Source organism: Pinus tabuliformis, chromosome Q (assembly GCF_031772625.1).
Source record: "Pinus tabuliformis cultivar Carrire ecotype Pingquan chromosome Q, CPIR1, whole genome shotgun sequence".
Lineage (NCBI taxonomy): Eukaryota > Viridiplantae > Streptophyta > Pinopsida > Pinales > Pinaceae > Pinus > Pinus tabuliformis.
The window spans coordinates 782714099-782741818 of record NC_142296.1 but is presented as its reverse complement, the minus strand read 5'-3'; the positions used below and the strand labels follow the sequence as shown (position 1 = coordinate 782741818).

At 42.4% G+C, this 27720-nt stretch overlaps 2 protein-coding genes across 2 annotated transcripts; both read right to left on the bottom strand.

Annotated features, from left to right (window-relative positions):
* Positions 1-629: 629 nt before the first annotated feature.
* LOC149221812 (uncharacterized) lies at positions 630-6162 on the bottom strand. Its single transcript, XM_089387480.1, has 2 exons — positions 5533-6162; positions 630-4796 (listed from the first exon to the last, which is right to left on the bottom strand). Exons 1-2 carry the CDS (start codon positions 6160-6162, stop codon positions 630-632), a joined length of 4797 nt encoding a protein of 1598 aa, XP_089243606.1.
* A 15407-nt stretch (positions 6163-21569) lies between these two features.
* Positions 21570-27103, bottom strand: LOC149221811 (uncharacterized). The gene is made up of 3 exons (XM_089387479.1): positions 26724-27103; positions 25881-26558; positions 21570-25794 (listed from the first exon to the last, which is right to left on the bottom strand). The coding sequence occupies exons 1-3, from the start codon at positions 27101-27103 to the stop codon at positions 21570-21572; spliced, it is 5283 nt and encodes a 1760-aa protein (XP_089243605.1).
* Between the last annotated feature and the right edge of the window lie 617 nt (positions 27104-27720).

Sequence of the window (27720 nt, the reverse complement as noted above, 5' to 3'; positions counted from 1 at the left end):
GAGGGGAGAATAAGAGAAGGGAACGGTGGAGAAGAGGGAGGCGGGAGGAAGCTTGCTGCAGGGGCGAGAGGAGGATATTGAGAGCGGCTGGCAGAGGCGATGAGGGGAGAGCGAAGAGAGCAGGGATGGTGGAACAGCTAAACGAGCCACCCTGCAAAGACGGTTCCTGTAAAACACCACAACAGAAGTTAAAGTGGAGTTAAACAAAGCAAAATGAAACAATACCAGAGACTGGTTTCTTCTGAGATTCTGAACAAGAGCTCCTGCGTCAGGCCGATGTAGCTGCTCTTTCGCATAACCTTGAGTGACAATTCTTGGCTTGCTTCTGCCCATATTTATAGAGTGAATCCAACGATAGACTGAATGCCTAGCTGGAACCGGACCCTCGGAAGTGATGAGATATTTTTCGGAATCTCTTATGCAATCTCCTGTTGCAGTGTTTTCTATCTTCAGGCCAGCACTGTATTGATTTGTTTTCCTTGGATGGTAGATTATTCTTTGGATCGATGCTTGGATTTGACTGCTTGTGCATTTCATGCTCTCTGCAAATTGTCCTGATGCTGTAGAAGCCATGCCCTTCGCACACTTGATGGACCTGCGAATCTGGGCAAAGTCAGGATTTTCCTGAGTCATGGCAGAGATTGGAAGGTGTCTCTTTTGTTGTGCCTCAACGCACCTTCCTGCTTTCCCACTGCGTTATTCGCATGCTTATCTGCTTCCATGTTGAGCGTGCGAAGGATATGATAAAGTTTGATGTTTTCAAAAAATTGGAGGAGGAGTTTAATACGTCTAATATGTTGCTGGAGGCTGCTGTTCGGAGATCTCTGGTTACGATTCATGAGGCGAATTATTATAGAAGAGTCTCCAAAAACTAAAGCTTTTCTAATACCCAGATTTTTTAATTGCAACAGACCTTGATAGAGAGCTAAGGCCTCTGCAATGTTGTTTTTTTTTTTCCCTAGGCTCCATTCATAACTGCAAATTTCTTCCCCTGATTTGTTTAATATTACTCCTCCCGCTCCTGCTGGTCCTGGGTTGGACTTTGAGGCAACATTGAAGTATAAAATTGGACAATTGTTGCTCTGGATCCACATCTTATAGTCCTGGGTTGGGAGTCTAATTTCCCACTCCCTAATCTGATCCTGATGCTGTCTATCTGTTCTCTGGGTATCCTGCTGATGACCTGGTTGATCTATAATGTGCCTGATAACTGATCTCTCTTCCACTGAGTAATCTGCTGCTTTAATTTTTCCTGTGTATTTTGCTGCAATTGTCTCTTGCGCCAAGATGTGAGCTTTGTTGCATGTCATCCGGACATTTCTCTCTTTGTTTCGGAAGATTTTTTTATTTCTTGTGAGCCAAATTTTCCATAGAAGATTGTGAGGTATGATAGCCCAAATTCTTTTGACAATCTTGCTCCTCTTGTCTTTCCATGGGCAGTTCCTTTTCCATTCTTGAATTGCCTCTGCAATGTTCTGTTGGGGTTGCCAATTTATATTGCCCAAGTTGGACAAGTTGATCCAGCATCTCTTCGCGAAGGGACAATCGAGGAACAGATGATGGATGGTTTCCTCTGCTGAGCAGCAGTTGGGGCAAATTGAAGGTCCATTGATCCCTCTCTTTCTTAAATTTTCAGAAGTGAGGACTTTGCCTTTTAACAACAGCCATATGAAAAATTTAACTTTGGGAATGGCCTCGGATTTCCAGATTGTTCTCCATTGGTTCCAAATAGGAGTCTGATAGATACTGTTGCAGATATATTGATAGCCAGACTTGATGGTGTAGCTTGAACCCGTGGGATCCCATCGAAATCCATCTGCTGCTCCTTTTTTGATGGGTGCTCTATTCTGGAGATTTTTTTGAAGGACTTTGAAGCTTGGTTCTAGATTTGAAGGGATGACTGGAAATTCCCAACTAATCCAAGCTCCTGTATCTGCATCCCATTTTGATATTTGATCAAGCCTCTGAATGCCTTTACTATTGAGATGGAGAATGTAAGGGATGGCTTCTTCAATTGTGTTTAGAGGTTGAAGACCCATTATCTTGTCAGTAGCATAATTGATGCTGTCCCCTCCCCCAGGGATCTTTGAGATGTTTTGCTTGAGGATGGGAATTGCTTTCTTGCAGAGATGCCAAATCTTAGTGGAGTCTCTGCTGGGAATGTCAATTTCAAGAAGTCTTTGCCTTTTGCCGGTAAGGTATTTGCTTTCTATGACCTGTTTCCACCAAGCTTTTGGCTCATTAATTAACCTCCAGGCCATTTTGATCCCAAATGCTAGATTTAGTATTTTAGGTGCTCTAATTCCCAGACCACCTCTATCCTGAGATTGGATTACGCTTTTCCAACTGACCAAATTGAATCTATTTTTTTCTTTTTTCCCTCCTTGCCATAAGAAATTGCGGAGGGCAGTTTCCAGCTTGTGATAAAATGTGGCAGGAGCTTGGTAAAGAGTAAATCGATATAGAGGTAAGGAGGATATACCTGATTTGAGCAGAATTAATCTGCCTGCTGGATTAAGCCATTGAGTTCCCCATTGCTGAATCTTCCTTTTGACTTTGTCTATTATTTCATTCCAGGTAGCGGCTTTTAAAGAACCTAGGGTGACCGGCATCCCAAGATAGGTGAAGTGGTCCCATTTTGATTTGTAGGCAACTCCAAAAATGTTAGCTATGCTGTGAGCAGTTTGATTGGAGATATTCCATCCATAGATGCAGCTTTTTTGAAAGTTGATCTCTCCCCCTGAGTATTCCATGAATTGGTTGAGAAGGGTCTTGAAGCGCCTTGCGATAGTAGTGGAAGCTCCTCCGATGAGCAGAGTGTCATCAGCAAATTGGGAGTGATTGATGTTCTTAACTCCGTTTCCGAATTTGATACCAGAGACGAGGCCAGCTCTTCTATTGTGATCTAGAGTACTGCTGAATGACTCAGCCATAATAATAAAAAGATAAGGGGAAAGAGGGCAACCTTGCCTTAACCCTCTTGAGGATTGAAATGCTTCACAAGGGCGCCCATTTATGAGAGGCGAAATCCAGGGACCTGAGATACAAGCAGCAATGGTGCTAATGAAGGCAGAATTGAACCCCATTTTCCTCAAGACAACAAACAAGAAGGAGTGTCTTACTCGATCAAAGGCATTGGCTAAGTCGAGCTTAAGAACAAAACCTTTCTCTTGCCTTGATGTGCTGGAATGAATGGCTTCTTGAACCAAGGTGATGGTGTCATGAATTTTCCTGTTTGACATGAAACCTCCTTGATTTTCGGATATAAGGGAAGGAAGAAGGGGTTGGAGCCTAGTAGCTATAATTTTTGTGAAGATCTTATAAGAGGAGTTACACAATGAAATTGGTCGAAACCTGGAGAAGGAAGTGGGGCGGTTTTCCTTGGGAATGAGGGCAAGGAATGTTGAGTTTGTGAAGCCCCCCATTTTCCCTTTTCTTTGAATTCCCCTTATCATCTTTGCAAGGTCTTTTTTAATCAAGTGCCAATGATCCCTGTAAAAATTGATTGGGAACCCATCTGGACCTGGAGACTTGTCCGGTTGCAGGGTCCAGATAGCTTTTCTGATTTCCTCCTCTGTTATTTCTCGATTTAGACTATCATTCTCCGCTGAAGAGATTCTTTCCGGTAGATGCTGTAAAAGCGCCGAATAGTCAGCTTCTCCTTGATTTTCCGTGAGGAGGCTTTTGTAGTGAAGGGAGGCAGCTATTTTGATGGATTCTTGGTCGTTATGTTGGTTGCCTTGACTATCCATTATAGTGTTTACATTGTTTCTTGTTTTTCTGGCAGTGGCTTGCTTGTGGAAGTAAGCCGTGTTTTTGTCACCTTCTTTCAGCCATAGTTGTCTCGATTTAATTCTCCACTTAATTTCTTCCGCTCTCTTGATTTGCATTAGCTGCCCTTGAGCTTCCCATTCTTTGCTTTTCAGCTGGTGGGTGAATCCTTGATCTTCTATTTGTTTTTGGATTTCCTCCAAGTCCTGCTGTATTTTTTTCCTAATTTTTTCTGGCTCTTGATAGCTACCTTTTGCCCAGTCCTTGAGAGCTTTCCTTGTATTTCTGATTTTTGTTTCCCATATATGGCTTGGGGAGCCTTCTACATGATGCTTCCATGTTGCTTCTATGATAGCTTCGGCCTCAGCATTGTCTCTCCACAAAGGATTGTACCTGAACGGAATTGGTCCCAATTGAGAATGGGAGTCCAGCGTTAAGAGAATGGGAAAGTGGTCTGAAGCTGTGGCACTGAGAATTTTTGTGTGGCCTGCAGCAAAGGAGGAAAGGAGGGAGACATTAACCAAAATTCTGTCCAATCTTTCCATGATATTGCCTGGCCCCAACCTTCTGTTATTCCAGGTGTATTTTCTGTTTTTTGGGATGATATCCATCAGTTCATGTTCGGACATTATCACTTCCATATGTCTTCTGAAGGAGTCGGGGGTGAAATTGCCCCCTCTTTTCTCATTCGCATGGAGGACTAAATTGAAGTCTCTAGCTAGAATGACATTTGTATTCTGCTCGTTGTCTATATCTTCCTTCAGTTCCTTCCAGCACTGTTCCTTTTCCCGATAATGATTGGGGATATAAACATTATAAATGATGAGGTCACAACTCTCTTCCTTGTTACTAAGATTAGTCCTTACCCAGTTTTGATTGAGGACGGAAGACTTACAGTCCCAGTACTGATTGTTCCACATGGTTGTAATACCTCCAGAAGCTCCTCTGGAGTTGCTACTGGCCCCTGAGAAGTTTTTTTGGGCATCTACAATTTTTTGCATTTCGCTCTGACTTTGTTTGGTTTCCTGAATCAGAACAATTTCAGGTCTTTCTGTTTGAAGAAGATCTCGTAGGGCAGCTGATTTAGAGGGGTGCCCCATACCCCTGCTGTTCCAAGATAAAAGCTTCATCATGAGGCATTCGAGCGAGGAGGTGCTCGCCTCTCATGGTCTTTTCCTACTGTTTCTTTTTCTTGGGATCCTGTAATGAAAGAGTCCATAGGGGTTTGGATCCCTAGAGCTATATCCTTTTGCGTGCTTTCTTCCCGATGCTGTTTGGTTGACTTTCTTCCTGGTCCCGGCTTCTTGTGGATGTCACTGGAGGCGCCAATGTCTTTTGAAGAACTTCTGGTGGTTCTGGGAGGGGGGGGTCGATGAAGGGCTGGGAGGGGGTCGAGGAAATCAAGGGAGGATCGGTCAGTTCCAGAGAGGGCTGATCAGTCTGAGGATCATCAGAGGATAAAATAAGGAAAGGGTTGGAGGATGAGGGGAAGGAGGGTTCTTGGGAAGGTCCAGGAGGATTGAGAGAAGGAGAGGAGGGGCGGGGGGAGGAGGAGCCCGGATGTTCAGAAGATGGATCTTGTTTTGACTAAGGTGCTGCTTTCTTTTTTTTCACAGTTTCCCATTGTCCTCCTTGGTCTTCAGATTCCAGATTAGTTACTTTAGTGCATCTATTAGCAAAGTGACCGTATTCGTGACATACCTTGCATTTAAAGGGTATTTGCTCGTAGTCCAGCTGCTGTATGTAGCTCCAGTCATCCACCTTCAGCTTGATGGCTTCTGGCAGGCCTTTTCCGAGGTCCACTTCTACGCAAATCCTTGCACAGGCTTGCATGTTATCTTTGGGCTCGCTTCTGTCAATGTATTTACCTACTGCATTCCCAATTGCTTTGACCGATTCGTCTCCCCAACAATGCAAGGGCAGATGAGGAAGACGGACCCAAACCGGAACCGCATTAGGAATATCTAGCTCAGGGTCGAAGTCAGGGGTCCACTTGTTCAGATATAACCCTCGAGAGTCCATAAAATAGGGCCCGTTCCTGAATATCAAATCCTTGTCTGCCTTGGTTTCAAAATGAAAGGTATAGTAGCCTTTGCCACAGAAGCGAATCGAGATCTTTCCTTGTATTTTGTCGGACCAATTCCTTTCCACCCATCGCTGGACTGTCTTTGGTGAAGGCCATAAGCCTGTAAACTGCCCTATGAGTCCTTTTTCTGCTAATGATAGAGCTGCCATTCGAGGAAGAGATGGAGGTAGCTGAACTTCTTGGAGAATATCCAGTTTCTTGACGAATTTTGAAGTTGCTGGTTTCGGTCGGGCAGGGGGCAGAGACTTTACCAGGTCAGAAAAAGCTTTCTCTGCGTCCCCAAGAGAAGGATCTATATGGGCCATGGCTGAAGCCATGCCCTGGAAGGCAGGCCTCGCGGCCCAGGCCGAGGCGGCGGTGCTGCAGCTGCTCTCAGAAGGTCTTCAGCGCTCCCGCGTTCTCCAGCTGCGCGTTTTTTCTTCGGATGACATTTAATTTTAACTCTCAAATCTCTACAACATTCCCCAATGGAAGAGTCTATAATGTGACTTTTTGGAGAGGGTTGGATGTTGCCATGGATGATGGTCATGCCATAGCATGGCAAATATTACGGGGTATCTTAATTTCCCGACACCTATGTTTTCTTAACTCTTCCCCATAACGTCGGTTTGGGCAAGAGCTAACCAGCCTGCCATAGGGCATTAAATGCCCCTATGGAGGCCCCTTCACCATGCATGCCCATGGGCAAGACCATGGGCTTCCATGCGAACATTCGCCGACATCCGTGCATTTCTCCGCCCTGGTCGATAAGACAGTCTACCATAATCATTCAATGCAACTTGGGTACAGGAAAAATTCAAAATTCAAATGTTATCTCCGCCTTGGTTGACAAGACAATCTACCATAATCATTCAATGCAGCCTTGGTACAGAAAAAATTCAAAATTCAAATGTTATCTCCGCGGGTGCCCGCGAAATTTCTTAAATGAGATGAAATGAATCCATGGCAGAAATTTGGATCTAAAATGAGATGAAATGAATCCATGGCAGAAATTTGGATCTAAAATGAGATGAAATGAATCCATGGCAGAAATTTGGAAAATCGACAGGGATCTCTCCTAGTATCATCCTCTTCCAGAGAAGTCGAAATACATCGTAAATCAGGTATGGAGCAAACTACGAGACATGCGATCAATTGAAAATGGGGCATTTCTAGACATGTCCCTGGGTACTCCTTCGTAGGAGTGAGGATTCTCCTCCAGGTACTTATTGAACCTCGACAATCCAGAGCTGGTTGTGAAGGTATTTTATTAAGAGCATAAGGATGTTATCCTTATTCTCGTCGTGTGTGAGAGCTTCACCTCATTCGTCACCATTAGAGAGCAGGAAAGATAAAGCTATCTCCGGAGAAGCGTTTCCCTCTTTTTAATGCAACTTTCCTCATGAATGATGGCATCAAGTTGTTCCCAAGTGGCATTAGCTCCTTGTTTGACCCCACTAAATCTTGTACCAGGTAGATCTATGGGAATCTGTAGCATAAATACAGCGCATCACTCAAGCACAAGGCATCGTGGAGCTCACAACTTATTTCATCTCACAGATCTTTGACTTTCGTGCTCTTCAAGCAATGGTTTGTTATGAAAGACATTTGAACAAAGTCTGTATCGCAATTTGACAAATAGTTGCCCTTAGGTTTTGTGGAAGAAAGTAATGGTTTCCTTGAATATTTTATGTTCCAGCGAGACCTTGAGCCTGCTAATGGCAATTACGAAGACGACAAAAATTGATCTAAAATGGATGGAAATCGCCCTTCCACTGAGGGTATGCCTCGGAAGACGGCAACCTTTAGAGAAAACATTGCTCACTATCGCAGATTCTCAGTGATGGCGAGCTCACCGATGGCCTTTTACTCTCTACTTTCCTACGTTCTGTGGGTTCGAAGTGGAGTGCCATGATGGAATATTTGCGTCCGGGGAGTCTAAACTTTTTTAACGATATGTCTGCCACCATAGTCTTATTAAAATTTTACTTTACGACATCTGAGATGTTTACAACATTTGAAATCACGATATTACTTTATAGATATCAATCATTTGAAAGGGCCGAACCGTGGTTTGGACAGGAATTTGTATAATATCATGTCAAGTACACAGGAAAATGGGAGTAAATTTTCAGCTTTCATAGACTCTGCCAAGGAATATCTCTGTACATAATTTTGTAACAAAATTGGGTTTGAATACTTCATTTTAGTTTGTATCCAAATTTGGTTTATATATTCAATTTCACTGAAGTACTTAATTTTATTCAAATTTCGATGGGATAATGCTTGAAGTGTGTAAAGTTTACGGGCACTTACTTTTATGATAATTTGTTTTCATCATTTCATTGAAATTTCGATGTTGGAGTGTTTAAACTTAGAAAATAACTTAATAAATCTTTCCCTCTTGAAATGCTTATTTGAAAGACGATTTAAGATTCCGTTTATATTTATGAGATTATTTTTATCTCTATTCTTGAAGCAACCTTTTTACTAGTAAGATACTTTTTTAATGAAGAATATTTTAAATGAAACTACCATAGCTTAAATATTTATATTACAATTTTCAAACTTTTTAAAATAAATATAAATTACATTAGTATTTATAATTTATAAAGCGACAATTTATAATTTAGTATGTATATGCATATGGTATTAATAAATTTTAAATCTCCATATTAATATCACAGTTATAAAAATTAAATCCATGTTAACAGATTATATAAATGAAAAAAATGAAATTTTATGTCACATATAATTTAATTTAAGAAATTTAGATAAAATATCTATAGATAATCATGCACAATTTTTTTAAAAGAGCTATTCCACCAAAGTAAAATAGAGAAACTTTTGGACAAGTACACATAAATCTTCACAATAAATCAAATAAATTATAGATTGTAAATTAAGTTGTTAGAAATGTCATAGGACTTGTGATATTAAGAATATATCATGATAAAGATAAGAGTTAAGATGTTAACTATATATCATAATAAAGTTGTTTAAATTTTTATTTTTATTTTTGGGTATATTGTGATATTTTGATATTTTGTTTTTCATTTTTTTTATATATAAATACAATTAATGTTTAAATATTTTAAAATATTTGAATTTTATGAATTACACAATGCAAACTTATAATTTTAAAAAGATTTCACAATGTTTCAAATAAAATTGAGTGGAATTAATTTACTTATGACATATTTAATTATATTATTTTTTCGGGAATAAGTTTTTAAGTATTATAAAATCTTATATTAGTTTCTTGGGCTCTTATTTAATAAAGAGTTTATATTTTTTTAAGTGAATACATTATTTTTAATATTTTTTTCTTAAAAAAAGAAAATATATTATTTTTATTGGAGTTTTTAATTTTTATTTTCCTATTATAATTTCTATAATTATTATTTGCAAACAATAGTGCATATTACTAATCAACATAGTCTCACACCAAGTATTAAGTTATTAAAGTAAAGGTAAGGAGGGTTTTATCACTTTTGGATCAAGTGATATTAGTGGTTCTACATGAAGCATAAGGACAATATTGCAACATTTATTGTAATTCCCATACATTCATTATCAATGATGATGAAATACAAGACAATGGGATGAAGCTTGGAGTATGAAGCATTGTCCTTGAGTAGATCGAACAATGTTAGATAATTCTAGAGGTTGGCCTTAGTTTGGTGATCCTAGGTTTGTTAGGGACCTCTTTTCTAATTGTTTGAAAACCCTTCATTAGCATGAAGCAATATATTTTTGAGATGGTTTAGGGGAATTAAAGAAGGGGTTGACACCTAGAGGAAGACTTTATGCAAATCAACAACCTTCCTTGCACAAGAGAAAGACAAGGGATGTGAAATTTCCATGACCAGTATGCACCCATTCGAGCATTTTATTGTTTTCCAAAAAGAGGTGGAGATGATATAGAATGCTCCAATGCGTGCATAGTAGTTATGAAAATTTCACATCCCCTGTCTTTCTCTTGTGTGAGGAAGGTTGTTGATTTGTATACAGTCTTCCTCTAGGTGTCAACCCCTTCTTTTACACCCCTAAACCATCTCAAAAATGTCGTGTTCCATGTTAATGGAGGGTTTTCTAACAATTAGAAAGAAGGCCCGTAACAATCCTACGATCACCAAACGAAGGCGAGCCTCTAGAATTATAGAACAATTTTTTATCTACTCAAGCATAATGCTCCATACTCCTAGCTTCATCCCCTTGTCTTGTTAATCAATAAAAAATATAATACATTTTTATATATGATTTTTATTTTATTTATTATAAAAATATTTTGATTAAAAAATAAAAATAAAAATAAAAACAATTCCTTAGATTCATATCCGTAAATGATACTCCATCTATTCCCAATTTCAAATCAGATCACGTGCTACACACACACACACATATATAACACCCCTCAACCTTTAAGTTAATATGTTTCTACATTAAGACTGAATGATAGATGCCATTATGAATTTGGCATAAAGTACGATGATGTAATAAAGGTTGATTGATAAGATGAAGAAAAATCTTCCCTTATATCACTCCAAAAAAATCCCTAGGGGTTGGTTAATAAGATTTAATACGATTGGAGAGAAAATCTATTAAATCACTCAGTATAAGGAAAAACATTGAGTAAGGGCGAATAAATCGTCACGGGAGAAAAAGGAAAGCTTTAAATAAAAATGAAAAGACACCTTTTTTTTCTGAAAAAAGAAAAAGAAAAAATAGAAAAGCCTAGGATATTGGATTGGAAAACCCTGAAAAGTGGGACGCCGCTGAGGAAAGATCTACTAGGGAGGAAAGGATAAAATACTTGATCTGGAAACACAAAGGGATTCCTTGGCAATTGAATCTCGACTTGGGTGTGGGGAGACTGGTGGATTGGTTCATGGATGGAGGACAATGTATTTTTCTCAAGTACAGTTCCAACAATGGGTACAATGAGAATATCCAATGGATACAGTGAGCATATCTGTTTTTATTTGAATTTTAAATATAACTTTCATGGGTTTTTTTTGCGTTACATGTTTCACTAGCATGCATGTTCTATTTGATAGTGTTCATTGACTGTAAAATTATATGTTTATTTGGATTCCATTTGGTTCTATTTGAGAGTTGGCTATTTAGGTATTAGAATGCATTTAAATTTTCAAACAACCATTACGGTACAAAATTTTAAACATTTAACAATTCATAATATTTGTACATGGGAATATGAGATCTTGACAAATAAAATAGGTATAGGCAAGGTGTGCTTGAATTCAAGGTACAACCTACATGTTATATGAAAGTGGGATACCTCAATTCTCTAATAAAGAACCGAATGCTTATAGGGTTTTGTTAAATATGTAACCTATATGGTATATGAAAATAGGATACTTCAATTCTCTAATGAGATCAGGGTGCCTATGGGAGCCTTCGTTGATGTAGTTATAAACAAGAGTATACCAAAATTCCCCTTCTGAAATGATAAGACATGGTAAGTAAAGGTGGAAAAAATAAATCTTGTAGGTTGTGACGAGAAATCCAAAGTAAATGTATACTAGCAGAGACTTGAAAATAGTGATAGTGCAGTAGGCACCCTAGTTAACCCTTGGGGTATCGATTGATACAATTAGGTGTTAGAAAATAAAAACATTGTTTGACACAATTTAGGTGCCCAAAATACATTGATAGGGTTTAAGTGTCAAACCCTTCCCAGGCTTATGTGAAGAGGTTATTAATTACAATAGAGACATGAGATAAGGGAAATGGTAGAAATAACTTTGACTTTGGATTATCGAATTCGTAAAATGAAATACTATAATGCAAAAAATCACTGTTAGAAATTTATTATGGCATAGCGTACAAAAAACTAGTCTAATCCTTAGTAATGACACCTTATATTTGAATGGGTTAAATCTTCACTAGAGAAGAGATACAACAAGCGAAAATTCCCTAGTAATAGGGTTGTACCTTAACAAAGGTACAAGGCACTAGCCGAGAAAGGAAAGAACCCAATGGAAATCATCGAGATTATTATTAGAATTACTTGAGTTTAGTAATTTACATTAGACTTTGAGTCAGAAGTCAAAGCTTTATGCATGGACTAATAAGACTCCTTTATCAAATAGGTATTGTTTGGGTGTAAGCATGATGACAAATATTTTACATGTGAAATTTAAGAGGTCAAAAAATAATTGAAGATTCAAAAGATTGGACTTATACAAAAATGCCATTGTCATTGTGAAAGCCTAGAACTCAAGAAGATACACTAGATAGGGAACCTTCCATAATAATGGAATCACCTTCTCTAAAAGACTATAGATGAGATATAGAGCTTTCAAAGCATGATTCAAAACTAGATGCATTTAATTGCATGGTCAATTGTATAGAGTGATGGTGAATTGATTCAAGCAACTCCAAATTTCAGCCATTGACATAGTCCATTAGAACAATATGGACATAGATATCAAACATGTGTAGCTTTGTTTTTACATGATTTTTCAAAAAATATCTATATGCTTAGGGACTATGTTAAAATTGATACTTGCAAATTTGTAATATTTTTCTTGAAAAAGAATAGCACTATGTTAAATTGATACTTACAAATTTTTATTTTTTGGAAAAAAAAAACCAATATAACTAGTAAAATTTCTACTTGAGTGTTTGTTTCACTTGTGTAGAACATATACTTTTTGTTCATATATATATATATATATATATATATATATATATATATATATATATATATATATTTGTGATGGTTATCTTGAGCATATTTATATATATTATAATAAATATAATATATATATAAAAATATAATTATATATATATAGTTATATATATATATATATATATATATATATATATATATATATATATATTTTTTTCCCACTGGAAAAATCCGTAATATTTCATTATAAATATGAAAGATTACATATGTAGATGCTTTGTCGCATATGCCAAAACTGTTCAGTACATTTTCAAGATATTGCAGATCAGTGCTGTATATCTGTCTGTTACATTTACAAAAATTGTGCAAAAAAGGTGCCATTTTTAGGCAAACCTCGATCTATTTACATATATATCATATTGTGCAGTCAAAAAACAAAAAAGACTGTTTGTTATGTCGCCTGTAGACCCGCAGTAGGATATGACGGGTCTATATAAGGCCGGTGGAAGTATTTCTGCTCCTGCTGATCCAAATATTCAGTGATTTCCCATAAGCCATTTTCCATCACCGCGGCCTCCTTGGAAAGCTTGTCAGCAGTCTGGTTATGTTCTCTGTATATATGAGATATGTGAAATGAGTTAAAAGCATCCTTTAGTATAAAGACTTCATCAAGCAGTATGTTGAGAGTGTGTGAGTGACATGTGGTAACTCTATTGACCCAATTTACTACAATCTGAGAATCTCCGTAGATGTTGATGCTGGTGCAATGATGGCTGAGTGCGAAATGAAGTAAATGGCGGAGAGATATGAGCTCAGAGTAATTGTTTGTGCCAGCCCCCAGTCCTACTTTGATGTGATAGAAGTGCCTCAAGGATTTGTGTATAATGATGCCCCCTCCACAGCCATGTTCGTTTGCAGCCCCATCGAAGTAAGCCCATGGTGAGCTCATGTCTATATTGGGAGGAGGGGACGGCCGACGCTGTTTTGGAGGAGGGGGATTCGGTAGTACGTTATATGCTGTAATGATACCAGCTTCAACGAGAGTCCATCTAGGCTCCCATCCATCGAATATCATTCTGTTCCTAGTCTTCCATATAGACCAAATTACTATGATCGGAAGGTTTACAGATTTCGAACCACTGTGTCTGTTCCCCCAATCCATCCACGCGTTGATAAGGTCTGTACCAGACCAATCGCCCGAGAACTGAATGTGATGTTTGATATGATGCCATAATTGTTTTACAATGGGGCATCTTAAGAATAGGTGTTCGGTGGTCTCTGTGTCTGCTTTGCACAGCACACAACGCGAAGGACCGGATACCGCCCTGCGCTTGAGGTGTTCGTCAGTGGGAATGCGGTTTCGAAGGACACACCAAGTAAATAACTTAGACCTGGGCGATGCACTAAGCTTCCAAATCTGGTGCCACCATCTATCAAGCACCTCCGGCTTTCTGTGAGAAATAATGACTTTGTATCCCTCACGAGGAGAGTAAACCCCACTATCAGCAATCTGCCAGATGAGTTCATCCGGTCCTTCCACAATTCTGATATGGGATTCTGAGAGGGCATCACAGTATGCTTTCCATGGTTCGTGCCATCTGATCGGGATGTCCAACTGTGTGCCAGATTTCCAAGCCTGATGCAATATGTCCGAGCCTTCATGGTCAGCGATCTGCGCAAGCACTCTAATGCCACGGGAGTTTAGGAGGGCAATCAGGTCTGTGTGAAGTCTGTGTCTTCCTCCACATCCACTCCATGGATCCATTCCGATGCGTGCTCTGTTCCCACTTTTTATACGCCATATGATGTTGCTCCTGAGGAGGGGGAGGGAGTGTAGGAGGGCTTTCCAAATGGAAGAGATGCCCGTTCTGTTCCAGCTTGGGAGTCTGGCCCAATCGATGATGTCGAGAGGCCAGATGTACTTATGGTATACAATCTCTGTCCATAAACTGTGGGAAGTCAGCAATGCCCAACCCATTTTAGCAGCGAGGGCTTTTGCAAAGGATGCCAAGTCCTTTAGTCCCCAGCCCCCCCACTTCTTGGGGAGGGCAATCTTACTCCAGGAGATCCAAGCAAAGGTGCGCTTCTCTTCCTTTCCAGCCCACAAATATCTGTTGCAGAGTCTTTGAATCTTTGAGAGAATGTTTCGGGGAATCCATGCTAAAGCCATCCAAAATACGGGAGTTGCTTCCAGCACTGATTTGATCAGAGTTAATCTGCCTGCTCTGGATAGATATCTGAAGTACCAACATGTTATTTTCTTTTCAATCTTGGTGACAAGCCATACCCAGTCGGCAATTTTTTGGTTTGTAGGCTTTAGCCAATATCCAAGGTATTTAAGACCTCGATCCAGAGGTTGTGTGATAAATGGAAAAGCCTGCATAGCCGATTGAGATTCAGTTACAGATGTACCAGCCATAGTGATGGAAGACTTCTCATGGTTGACCACCATGCCCGTGGCATGTGAAAAAAGGTTAAGGATTCTGTTGAAAGATGAGGTATCCCGAATACTTCCATCGAGAAGTATAAGGACATCGTCCACGAATAGAAGGTGAGTTAGGAAGCAGGCTTCTGAGATCTTTAGGCCCCGGATAGATCCTTCCCTCTTTGCATCAATGATGAGACGACTGAGCGCTTCTGTGACCAATAGGAACAAGAGGGGGGAAAGGGGACATCCCTGACGAAGTCCCCTTTCAGAGTGGAAGAAATGGGATGCAGCACCATTTATTAGAATACTATAAGTAGGAGTGGTAATGCATGCCATAATCCAAGTGATAAGCTGGTGTGGAAAGCCCAGGTGAATGAGAATCATTTTGATGTAAAGCCAGCTGACTCTATCGAAAGCCTTTGAGAGATCGATTTTGAGAAGAATACTCTTGAGGTGCTTGGTCCAGATAGAGTGAATGGCTTCCTGGGCAGAGCCAATGGCTTCATGAATCTGCCTGTTTTCCAAGAAAGCAAATTGCTGAGGAGCAATGTGATTGGAAAGGATGGGTCTGATCCTGTTGGCTATGATCTTGGATATGATCTTGTAGAGTACATTGCATAGCGAAATGGGACGAAAGTCAGCAAAGGATGATGGAGAGTCGGACTTGGGAATAAGTGCAATGAAGGTAGAATTTATAGCATGATAGATCTGACCTGAGGTTCTGCTCTCCTCTACCACCCTTAAAATGTCCTCACCCAAGATGTCAAAAAAGGCCAGGTAGAATTCAATGGTCCATCCATCAGGGCCCGGGCTCTTTTCCTTCTGAAACCATTTAATGGTATTCTCCAATTCATTCATGGAGACAGGTGCATTAAGATCCTCCAAGTCTTCATTGTTAACGAACCTCGGGAAATGGGAAGCAACACGGAAGATTTCAGCCAGGTTGGAGCCCTCAGGGCATTTGAAGATGCCTTTGAAATAGGAGGTACCCAGGCTAGAGAGCTTGTTGAAAGAGTCTGCCAGACCCCCATCCGGATAGGGGAGGTTCCAGATGGTATTTGCAACCCTCCGCCCATTTGCAAAATTATGGAAGAATCTGGAGTTTTCATCCCCAGCCTTGAGCCAAGTAGCTCTACTCCTCAGCCTGATCGATTCTTCTCTGAGTCTGAGAATGTTGGACTTCTGCTCTTCTAGATCAACCAGCCTATGCTTGCTTTCCACAGAGATAAAGCCCAGGTTTTGTTCATCCAACAGAGCGTGTATGTCTGCTTCTATCGAGGTGAGCAGTTCATCTTCCCTTGCCTTTTTCCTCTTGGCCCATTCAATCACAATATGCTTGAGTTCCGTCAAATTTTTTACAAATCCCCTAGCCAAAGAGGGTTCTCTGTCAATAGGGTGAGCTGCCCAGAAGTCAGTGACCAGCTTAGAGAAACCAGGGTCCTGTAACCAATGATGGTTGAATTTAAAAGGAGCTTTTGGTTTAGGGAGAGGGCCCAGAATTTCCATTATGATGGGAGAGTGATCCGAGATTCCCCCCGAAACTACCCACTGTTTATAGTGATGGAGATTGCGGAGCAACGGTCCCTTGATCAGATAACGATCGAGCCGACGGGCCAAGGCTGCTGATCCGATCCTTCGGTTCCTCCAAGTGGGAAGAGGGTGTTGCATAGGGATGTCGATGAGATCGTGCTGTTCAAGCAGATTCCTCATGAAGTCTGATATGGGATCTGATTGAGCAGATGAGCCCCATGATTCACCATATCCCAAGGAGAAGTTTAGGTCGCCTCCAATGATCAGGTTTTCCTCTTGCAGCAAAGAACGATCAAGGAGGGTGCGCCAGAATCCTTCCCTCTGCTGACAAGGACCATAAATATTGATGATGCGCAGTGGCATCCCAAGGTCTTTTGAAAAAATGTCAGCACCCAAATATCCTGGTCCGCCCCATGAGGAGTCCAATCTGATGGAGAGAGGGTTAAGTCCAATGGCCAAACCACCCGAACGGCCCATAGCATCCGACCCTATGTATTGCCACTTTGGCGCAATCGATTTCAAGGCAAGAGATATGGCTTCTGCAGAACCCAGGGTTTCTTGCAGGAGGATGATGTCGGGATTTTCGACCTGAAAAAGTCGTTTTAGGGCTAGCTTTTTCGGGGTGCTAGCTAGACCCCTGCAGTTGAATGAGAGACACTTCATGGGGGAACCCTCCGAGGGGGGTTTGTAGCTCTAAGGGCCCCGACAATGGTGGATTGACGTCCCGAAGCAACTTCAGCCCCAGCACGCCTAATGGCTTTATTCAAATTGGATTTGCGACCCCTGGTTGAGGTGTGACCAGGTTCAGGGGGAATAATGCACAACCCCGAGGTACCCTCAGATACAGATTGAGAGGGACGGGGCCGGAGAGAATAATGGTGAGGCGGATTTGATCCAGAAAGAGGCACATTAGGGCGAGATGGGGACAGGGAGCGATCAAGGGTAAGGGAAGGGGGGATAGCGGCATTAGTAGGAGGGGGCGGCGGAATTGAGCATTGAGCCTTAGATACAGAGATAGAGTGAATGCAATCAGATGTAAAGGAAAGAGAATGAGATAAGGGAGGTAAGTCAGTACCCGATTTCTGATAAGCTGCCGCAGCTGCCCTTGTCCTTGTCATGGGAGGAGTGGCTGTGCCCTTTGCAGAAGACGGTGGATGTTGAAGCCCTCCCTGTGGTGCTGATGAAGCCATCTGAGGCGGGGAGATCTGTGGCGCCGATCTTCGAGAAACAATAGGAGTATGCTTTGGAGGACTGATCCCACGATTGTTGAGAGGGCAATCCTTATAGAGATGCCCTACCTGGTGGCATCTGTTGCACCGAAATGGGACACCCTCGTAGTCCAGAATCTGGATGCGCTTGTGCCTTCCCCATTGCAGGGTGATGTCCTCCTCCAATCCTTCCCTGGTGTCAAGATGTACCAGGATGCGAGCCAAAGTTCTACGCCGAGTGTCTATGTATGAGCGGTCATGATCCAGGTATGTCCCCAGAGCGTTTCCAATTTTGATGAACGCCTCCTCATTCCAATATTGCCTAGGGAGTCCAGGCAACCTTACCCATAGAGGTCCAGCAGCGATCTGCTCCCTTTCAGGGTCAAATAGCGGGGTCCAACGTTTTAGGAGTACAGGAGCTGTTTCTATGTGCCAATAGTTCTCAAGTACGATGTTCGTGTGATCTTCGTTCGCAAACTGGAGTGTAAACCATCCCCGTGGGAGTACCTCAACCTCTGGGAGCTTTGGAAGCATAGAGCCCCAGATTTCCTTCACCCATCGAATCAAACGATCAACCGAGAATGTGCGCCCACGCACGTGACCCACCAAGACGGTACAGGCGAGCGCCATGGTCTCTTCGAAGCTTGTCGAATTCCCAAAAGTAACGGTGGTGTCCTTCCTGATAGCCCTAACACATCTTGCCTTCGGCTTCTTTGTTCGCGGGGCGGATGGGTGTTCAGAGAGGGGATTTGTAATGCCCGCCGAGGAGGACCCCGGAGCGCTAGAATTTATCACTGGTGTGCCAAAACATCCAGAGGGCTTTGGCCCGGATGACGCAAGAGGGGTAGCCGGGGTCGACAGCGGGGGCACAGAAACCCTAGGATCCGGGAGCGAGGAAGGAAGAATAATCGGTGTGGGGGGGATGTCATCCAGAGTCAGAGTCTCTGGGTAAGAAGATGCGAGCAAGTAAGCGGTAGCAGGAGATAGGGGAGGTGCCTCGAGACCCTGATCAGCAGTGGAGAATGACGACAAGTTTGCCCTAGACAGGAGGTCGGTATCTGTAACAGTTGCCTGAAACGGGGATGAGAATATAGGGTCGGTGAACACCGCCTGTCCGGATAGCGGATCCTCGGAATAATCCACGAGGTCCGTTACCGGAAAGTCCTCCATAGCGGCCGAGAGCGAATAGCAACCGTCGACGTCGAGCTGTCACCTGTTCAAGAAACCCTAACTCCCGACCGAAAACAACCGTTCTGTGGTCCTGCGTCCGATGCGTCGCTTTTCCCGAAACCATCACGGTCTTCTGTGGAGCGCGGTTTCAGAGCCATCGCGCCTCCTTCCTATATATATATATATATATATATATATATATATATATATATGTATGTATGTATGTATGTATAAGAAGTTTGTTTTCCGCTGCATTGCTAGCCTTGCCTGTTTATTATTCTCCCACTTTTCTTTCTTCAGTCACACTCATGTGCCTTCATGGTTTTCAACTCTCCTGCTTTTTCTTTTCTTTGGTCACACTCATACTGCTTCCTTCCTTCCTTGTCCATCTCAAGATGTGCTTGTTTCTTTCTTTCTTTTGTCACCCTCATGTGCCTTCATGGTTTTCAGCTCTCCTTCTTTTTCTTTTCTTTGGTCACACTCATATTGCTTCCTTCCTTGCTTCCTTCCTTCCTTCCTTCGATATTCGTTTTGCTTTTGCTCTGTTTGCAAGTTTGTTTTTCGTTGCATTGCTAGCCTTGCCTGTTTATTATTCTCCCCCTTTTCTTTCTTCGGTCGCACTCATGTGCCTTCATGGTTTTCAACTCTCCTGCTTTTTCTTTCCTTTGGTCACACTCATACTGCTTCCTTCCTTCCTTTTATTCTCACTTTTCCTTTTTTCCGTCACATTCTGCCCAAAGAAAATCAGGAGAAACGACCACTGCTTGCTCTATATTTATTGGATTCATTGTTGTACCTATTCACCTCGCCTTCCATACATATTATTTTATCTGCAAATATCTACTGATTTTTCATATTGTTTTTGCTTTTTCTCTATTTTCAAAATTTATTTTCCATATTTTTTCTGCTTTTTCCCTTTGCTTGCTTCGTCGTTGCAAAAGCCATGGAGGTCGTTTGCACTGTAGCAGTAGCCAACATCATAAGCAGCGTTGTTAGTGTTGTTATTTCTCCACTAGTCCAAACCATAGATGATGTTATTCACTTGGAAAGAAACACATAGTTTCTGCAAGAAAAGCTAAGTAGTGCCAGAGTCTTCTTAGATGACATGGTCAACCAATTTCAACATCAGCAAAGCATTATTCCTCCCCCTTTGAATGATGGGTTGGAAAGGCTCCGAATTTCCCTGCAAGATGCGGAGAGCGTCATACAACGCTCCCAACAACGGAAAGGTTGCTTAGATTGCCGATTCTGCAAGCCCAGACTGTGTGGGAAAATTAGAGAATGCAAATTAAATATCATTGAGCGCCGCATCAATCTTGAAGATGCCATTTCAACTAGAAGTTCTACTCAAGGGATTATTTCTTCTGAGCCACTAGAAGCAGGGGCATTCCTTCAGCCAGTACCGGAGTCTGGCTTTGTGGGCTCTAGGATAAAAGAAGCGGAGATGTGGCTGAATAGAAGGCTTGAAGATGTGGAAGATCATCAATTTCAGGTAATAGGCATCATTAGGATGGGTGGCGTTGGCAAGATGACATTGCTGAGAATGGTCTTTAACACCCACAAGAAAGGTAATGTGTTTGAAAACGTGATTTGGTTAACTGTTTCAGAAAAGTTTAACATTCAGGAGTTGCAGAGTGTTATTGTGAAAGAAATCAGTTTAAACTTGGGGATGGGCAGTTCTAATGCTGAGAGCACTTCTGCTGTTCTTGATATGCGAAAGAGGGAACTTTCTAATTATCTCAAGGAGAAGAAAGTTTTGCTCATTCTGGACGATGTGTGGAATCAAATCCACATGGAAGAAGAACTGGGAATCCCCTTGGGAAATTATAAAGGTAGTAGAGTGGTAATCTCTACCCGCAGCAAAGAAGTGATTCGAAAAATGGGGGCAAATGATGACTACTCCATACAGATAAAACCCCTATCCATGGAAGAAGGATGGGGATTGTTTGGCAAAGTTTCCTTCAATGCAAGCCATGCTCCTAAGAAAATTGTAGAGGATATTGCTAGAGAAATTGCAGAAGAGTGTAAAGGTCTACTATTGGCAATAAATGTTGTTGCAGCAGCAATGAAAGGTAATACTTCTGCTGATGAGTGGAGTTTTGCTCTAACTCAAATGAAAAATGTAGATCCTGATTTTCTAAAGTTGTATAGTGCTATTGATGAAGATATCTATGGGTGACTCAAATGGAGTTACAATCGTAACTTACAGAACTATTTTCTATATTGTCGTGCCTTTGCCGAAGACACAGAGATTGAGGTGGAGCAATTGGTGGAGATGTGGATAGGGGATAGATTGGTTAGTAGCACAGACAAAAGCCAAATAATGGTAGTAGGAGGCAGGTATGTAAATATTTTAGTAGAACATTACTTGTTTGAGCATGTTAGCAATGATATTGTTTTTTTTTAGACAAAAACGGTTAATTTTATTATCAGGCGCCAGCAATAAGGCAATTGGTGTATACAACGCTTTCCTGGAGAATAACCGAGGACCTGTTTCTCCAGCTATTACACAACACTGTTAGAAATCAACGGATCCAATAGCGCTGCCCTTTCGGATTTGTAGCCGTTCGCTGGTTGCTGAATGGGCCCGGAGGCAATAGCTCTCTCCATAGCCGCAGTCGGATTCATCAGTCCCAGAACTCCTCAATAATCGTTCTTCTTATTAATCCTTTGGATGCCCTTACAGCAGAGAAAAAACGCAGGGCGATAAGTCAGCAGCAAAAATCCAGAGAGCTCTTTTTAGGGGATGTTGCAGAAACAATCGACCTGGTTAACTGACAGCGAACATTTGCTTCGCAAAACGCCTTGGTTGGCTTCCATATCTGCTTGGGAGTTTAAATTCCTGAGGATGTGATAGAAGGAGATCTTGTGGAATTTGGGCAAAATAAATCTGATTCTCCTGAGGATGGTTGATAAGTGGAGCTGAGAAGGATTCTTTTTGGAATGCAGAGCCTGGATAATAATTCTGGAGTCCCCGAAGACTGAAATGGAACGGACGTTGCCTTTGATCGCTTGTGAGAGCCCCTGCCACAGAGCCAGAGCCTCCGCTCTGTTGTTGGATTCCTTGCCTAATCCCCAAGCAAACCTTAACTTCTCAGAGCCATCCGGACACAATAGAACTCCGCCTCCTCCTGCGAAACCGGGGTTGCCTTTGGAGGCCCCATCAAAAAACAGGCAATGCTCATTCAGAGCCGACCTCCATTTAATGAACTCTTGCTCCTCCAGCCTGATTTCCCAATTGGAGGGAACGTTGATAGCGATGGTAGCACAATCTTTATGATTTGGGACCAAACCATTCAGCCAGAGTTCCTCTTCTCTATTCAGGGCTTTCCCAGATTTTTTGGCAGTGTTGGCATCCAGAGTTTCTCCTAAAAGAGCTTTAATTTTGGTGATGACTTTGAGCGGATTGCAGCTTTCATTTCTGAAAAGTCTGTTATTCCTTTCCAGCCACAGCTTCCAACAAACGAACTTGGGGATCCAGAGCCAGCAGTTTTTGAGGAGGATATTTTTGGAGAGACCATACGGCGACAATTTGCTCCAGGACTGGAAAAGGTTTTGGATGTTCCTGGGGAGCTCGAAATTATCAGCATTTAGCATGAGGACTCCCCTCCAGACTTCTGATGCAAAAGGGCATGTTAAGAACAAGTGATCAGCTGTTTCTTCCTCTGACTTACACAGATTACACCAGGATGGTCCTTCCATTCCGCGCCTACGGAGATTATCTCGAGTGAGAATACTATTGTGGGCTAATGTCCAGCAGAAGAAATCAATTTTGGGAAGAGAGGGGGAATCCCAAATAAAATGCCATTGAGCCGGGTTTGGGGGAACATTCGGGATGGCCATGATGCTTTTGTATCCTTCAGCAGCAGAATACGAGCCTGTGACAGATCCCCACCCTCGTTTGTCTTTTGCTGAAGCTTTTACAGGGGCTTTCCCTTGTAGCTTATCCAATAGAACAGAGGCTTCACCCTCCAGCCACTGAGGGACCTCCCCCAAATGCCAGCTTTCCCAGAGACCATCCTCCGACCAAGAGGAGATATCCCAAAGAGTGTTCAGGTTGCGATCTTGAAGCCAGTCTCTGATATTGGAGATTTCTTCCTCCTGATTCAACGGTTGGTCACCTAGAATAGGATCATCCCAAATTCTTATTTTTCGCCCATTACCTGGAATCCAATACAGTTTATGACTAAAATGTTCCCAAGCTTTGATGCAGAGATTAAAAACAGGAGAACCTTTGGTGGAGCGAGGCGGATGATCCAGACATCTGAGGCGCTTCCCATGGAAATATTTTCTCCACAGGACCTTCTTGCTCCAACTAATTTTCCCAGAGACAATGTCCCAGAGCAGCTTGGTTCCCAAGGCCAGATTTTGAGCAGCCAGATCGCGGATTTGTAATCCTCCTTCCATAAATGGTTTTTTAATAGTATCCCATTTAACAAGGTGCAGCCTTCTTTCGTTGTTTTTCCCCCCTTCCCACAGGAAGCGCCTGAGAAGAACTTCCATCTTGTTGATGAAGGTTTTAGGGGCCAGGAGGATAGAGTGCTGATATAACGGAAGACTTGAGAGGACCGCTTTCATCAAAATGATCTTCCCCGCGTTATTCAGCCATGAAGCTCCCCAGGCATGAATTCTGTTTTTGATCTTGTCCAGCAAGGGCATCCAATGGGCAACTTTGGAAATGGTCCTGAAGATAGGGATCCCCAGGTATTTGAAGGAGTCCCAGTCCCAGGACCCTTCCATATGGAGAATCCTTGCAATATCAGATAGTTCCTTGACCGAGCAATTCCAGCTATAGACTGTGCTTTTTGTATAATTGATCTTGCTGCCCGAGACTTCTCTGTAGCTGTCCAGCTCCTTCTTGAAGGATTTTGCAGAGTTTATGCTTGCCCCACCCAACAAAAGCGTATCATCGGCAAATTGAGCATGATTTATGTCTTTGACCTGATGAACCATTCGGAGTCCAGGAAGGATTTGAGTCTGGAGGTTATGGTCCAGTTGAAAGCTGAGAACTGAGGCTTGGATCGCGTAAAGAAGCGGGGACAAAGGGCAACCTTGTCTGAGGCCCCTAGAGGCTTGGAAGAAATCTGAAGGTCGCCCATTTACTAAAGGCGCAATCCAAGGAGAGGCAATGCAGGCTTTTATCCAGTTAATGATAGCTGGAGAAAAGCCCATTTTTTCCATAACCATAAACAGGAATTCATGCTTTACCCTGTCAAACGCATTTGCCAGGTCAAGCTTAATCACCATACCTTTCTCCTTTCGATGATAGCTTGAATGAACAGCTTCTTGCACCAGCACTATATTGTCAAGAATTTTCCTCCCTTTGATGAAACCACCTTGATTTTCAGGAATAATGGCAGGTAGGATTTTTTTGAGGCGGTTGGCTATAATTTTGGTTATAAGCTTGTAGCTGGAGTTACACAACGAGATTGGCCTGAATCTGCTGAAATTAGCTGCTCCTTTCTCCTTTGGTATCAAGGCCAGAAACGCTGAATTGATGCCGCCTCCGATCTTTGCACAAGATTGGGATTTCTTAACCATTCTCAGTAGGTCAGATTTGATTATGTCCCAACAGGAAAGATAGAATCTAACAGGGAACCCATCCGGACCCGGAGCTTTGTCCGGTTCCATACTATCCAAGGCATTTCTGAGCTCATTCATGCTGATCGGAGCCGTCAGCATAGCGTTGGTAGGATCTTGGACACAATGAGGGATCAAATTCATCGGATAGACCTGAGGATCCAATGGTGGTTCATCCGGGGCTGAGTAAAGATCTTTGAAGTAAGTGTGAGCTGCCCGCTTTATTTCTTCGAAGTCTTTGACCACCACATCTTGTTGGTGAATTTCTTTAACTGATTTGAATTGCTTGCGGGCTTCAGCTTGCTTGTGGAAAAAGCTGGTATTTTTGTCCCCAGCTTGTAACCAGAGAGCTCTGGATTTCTGCCGCCAGAATTCTTCTTCTTCCCTGCTTGCTTTGTGAAAATCTTTTTGCAGGTCAATTTCTCTCTGAAGAAGGTCTTGGGTGACTACAGTATTTTCCAAAGACATTTGATGGATAGCTAGATTGTCCAGGGCCGCCTTTCTGTTGGAGGAGGGGGATTTCAGCGTTCTTGCCCAGTCCTTGAGTCTTCTTTTGAGCCTCCTCAGCTTTTCTTCCCATACATAGAAGGGGGAACCTTGAACCGGTCTATTCCAGGCTTCTGAAACCATCTCTTGGAACCCCTCATGCTGAAGCCATAATGAGCTGAATCTGAAGGGAATGGGCCCAAGATTTTCCTCCGTGGAAAGCTCAAGAATAATGGGTTTGTGATCCGATGTGCTGTTTGGCAGAATTTTGGACGAAGCCATGAGACCACAGGTCAGGAAAGAGGATTGAACCAGAAAACGGTCTAACCGAGCTGCGATATGATTTGGACCCACCCTTTTGTTGGACCATGTGAACTTCCCAGATGAGGGCTTGATATCCTCTAGATCCCATCCCAATATGAGATCTTCAACCCATTCTCTTGCTGGGTCCCTGACCGGGGACCCTCCCCTTTTCTCATTTGCAGCAAGAGTAACATTCATATCCCCAGCTATGATAATGTTTTCAGGGTTGTTCAGCGAGAGATAGGACGAAATTGAGTCCCAGCATAGTTTTTTCTCAGAAGGAAGAACAGGAGCATAAATATTGAACAAACTTACTTGATGACCGGAGTCTTTGTGGAGGAGCTTCGTGAATATCCAGTGGGTGGAGTTCTCTTTTTGAATCAGGTCATAGATAGTGCTGTCCCAGAAGGTAGCGATTCCACCGGAGGCGCCTCTTGCACTGACAGCACAACCAATACCTTTTCGCCAGAAGGATTTGCTGGCATTAAGGAGGAAATTTTCCTCCATCTTTGTCTCCTGGATTAGTAGGATTTCAGGCGAGTACATTCTGACTATATCTTTGAGGGCATCTTCTTTTAGCTTGCTGCCTAATCCTCTGCAATTCCAGGAGACGTACTTCATTATTTATTGGCTTGGGGGAATGTGGCTCCTTTTGGAGCCGAGCCATGCTTGCGCCCAGACCTTGTATTCATCATTCCCTTGAGAGTTTTTTGGGATCCTTGGAGAACATCCCTATAGGTTTTCTCCTCTCTTAGTTTCTTCTTGGATTTTCGACCCCTGGTTGACTTGATAGGAGTGACTTGAGAGCTGTCTGACTCATCGGTTCTTCCTTCTGAGTCTTCATCCGATTCGGAGGCCAGGCTTATGTGATCTTCATTATCTTTATTTCCTTCAATGCCTCCTGAGGCTGGGGGGGTGATTGTTTCAGTACCTGTTTCTTTTGCTTCCTTCATTGAGTTTTCAGGTGCTTCTTGAGTCTCGATGGTTTCTGCGTTCCCTCCAGAGGAGGTTCCCACTTTTGGATCTTCATTGTTCTTCAGATTGGACTTCGGCTTCTCCCCTGAACCAGAATTTTTCTTTTCTGTTGGTCTTGGGATAGCCTTTCCTCTTTTGATTTCTTTCCATCCCTCCTCGTCTTCCTTAGTCCCGGCTTGGGATTTGGGGCAATTCCGTTGGAAGTGTCCGTGTTCATGACATGTTCTGCACTTGAACGGAAGTTGTTCGTAGTCCAGCTTTTGATAGTGATGCCATTCTCCCACTGTGATTTTAATCGCTTCGGGAAGCCCAGCCTCTAAGTCAACCTCCACACAGATTCTTGCACAAGTGTATTGGCCTTTAGTGTCTGCTTTGTCAATGAATCTGCCCAGACCGTTCCCAATCTTTTGCAGTGACTGATAGCTCCAGCAGTGGATCGGAAGGTTAGGGAGCCTAACCTAGACTGGAACTTCCTTCGGAACATCTACTGAGGGATCAAAGTCCGGGGTCCATTTATTGAGGTACAGACCCTGGTTTCCCATGAAATACGGTCCATTCCTGAAAACCAGATCCCGGTCTTCTTTGGTGGTGAACTCGAAAATGAAGAAACCTCTCCCTACCGGATAACAGATCACACTGTTCTTCAGCTGAGGCCTCCAGTTGCGTTGAATCCAATCGTCCGTGGTTTTAGTAGAGGGCCAACGCCCCATGAATTGCCCGACCAATCCTCTATCAGCAAGGGCAAGAGCAATTTTGATCGGCTGATCTTCTTGCAGGGCTATCTCAGGCACTTCCTCGAGTTTTTTAATGAATTTTGGGATATCTGGGGCAGGGCGTTTCTTTCCTTTCTGCGTTAATAATCGCCGGAAGGCTTCTTCAGAGGATAGTGGAGGGGTGGGAGAGGATTCCCCACCCCCAGGATCACCCATGACTGCCACACAGGAGCGCAACCTGGGATCTCAGATACCCCAGCGCCCTTTCAACTCCAAGAAAACAATCTACGCTGCTCAGATATGCACCCAGCTGAAGACGCAGCGCTACAGAGAGTAGCGGACACGGGGAGGAAGCCGGTTCAGCCGCAGAGGGCCGAGGCCGCCGAACTGTCTCGAACCCTAGCAGAGCTCCGCCGAAATGTTAGCAATGATATTGTTATTGGCCAAAAGAAGTGGATAAAAGTTCATGACATTATTCGTGATATGGCACTCCATATTGGTGAAAAGGAAGAGAAATGTTTATTTAGAACAAGTCAAAAGCTGGACCGGTTTCCTGTAGAACAAGTGATGGACGATTATAAGAGAAAAGTAATTCGCTATTATAATGATACTGCATTTCTGCCCACAGATTTTAGATGTCCAGCAACACTAGGAACTTTGATCTTAGCCCAAAATGAGGGTTTAAGAGAAGTTCCAAATGGCTTCTTACTCAATCTCCCCTCTTAAGGGTTCTGGATCTTAGCGACACCAATATAACATCGTTGCTAGAGTCGATGTGGCAACTCATACAACTTGAGTTTCTAGGGTTGAATGGCACCAAAATCAGTGCTCTG

Bases quoted from the DNA above. Each gene is read 5' to 3' on its own strand.
- LOC149221812 (XM_089387480.1), bottom strand. From the start codon at position 6,162: ATGGCCCATATAGATCCTTCTCTTGGGGACGCAGAGAAAGCTTTTTCT. The intron at 4,797-5,532 runs GTGGATGACTGG...GTTCTGATTCAG, and splicing joins CAGAAGCCATCAAGCTGAAG to GAAACCAAACAAAGTCAGAG.
- LOC149221811 (XM_089387479.1), bottom strand. From the start codon at position 27,103: ATGGGTGATCCTGGGGGTGGGGAATCCTCTCCCACCCCTCCACTATCC. The intron at 26,559-26,723 runs GTATTTCATGGG...CGGTCTGGGCAG, and splicing joins CTGGTTTTCAGGAATGGACC to ATTCATTGACAAAGCAGACA. The intron at 25,795-25,880 runs GTCTGGGCGCAA...CTGGAATTGCAG, and splicing joins AAGGGAATGATGAATACAAG to AGGATTAGGCAGCAAGCTAA.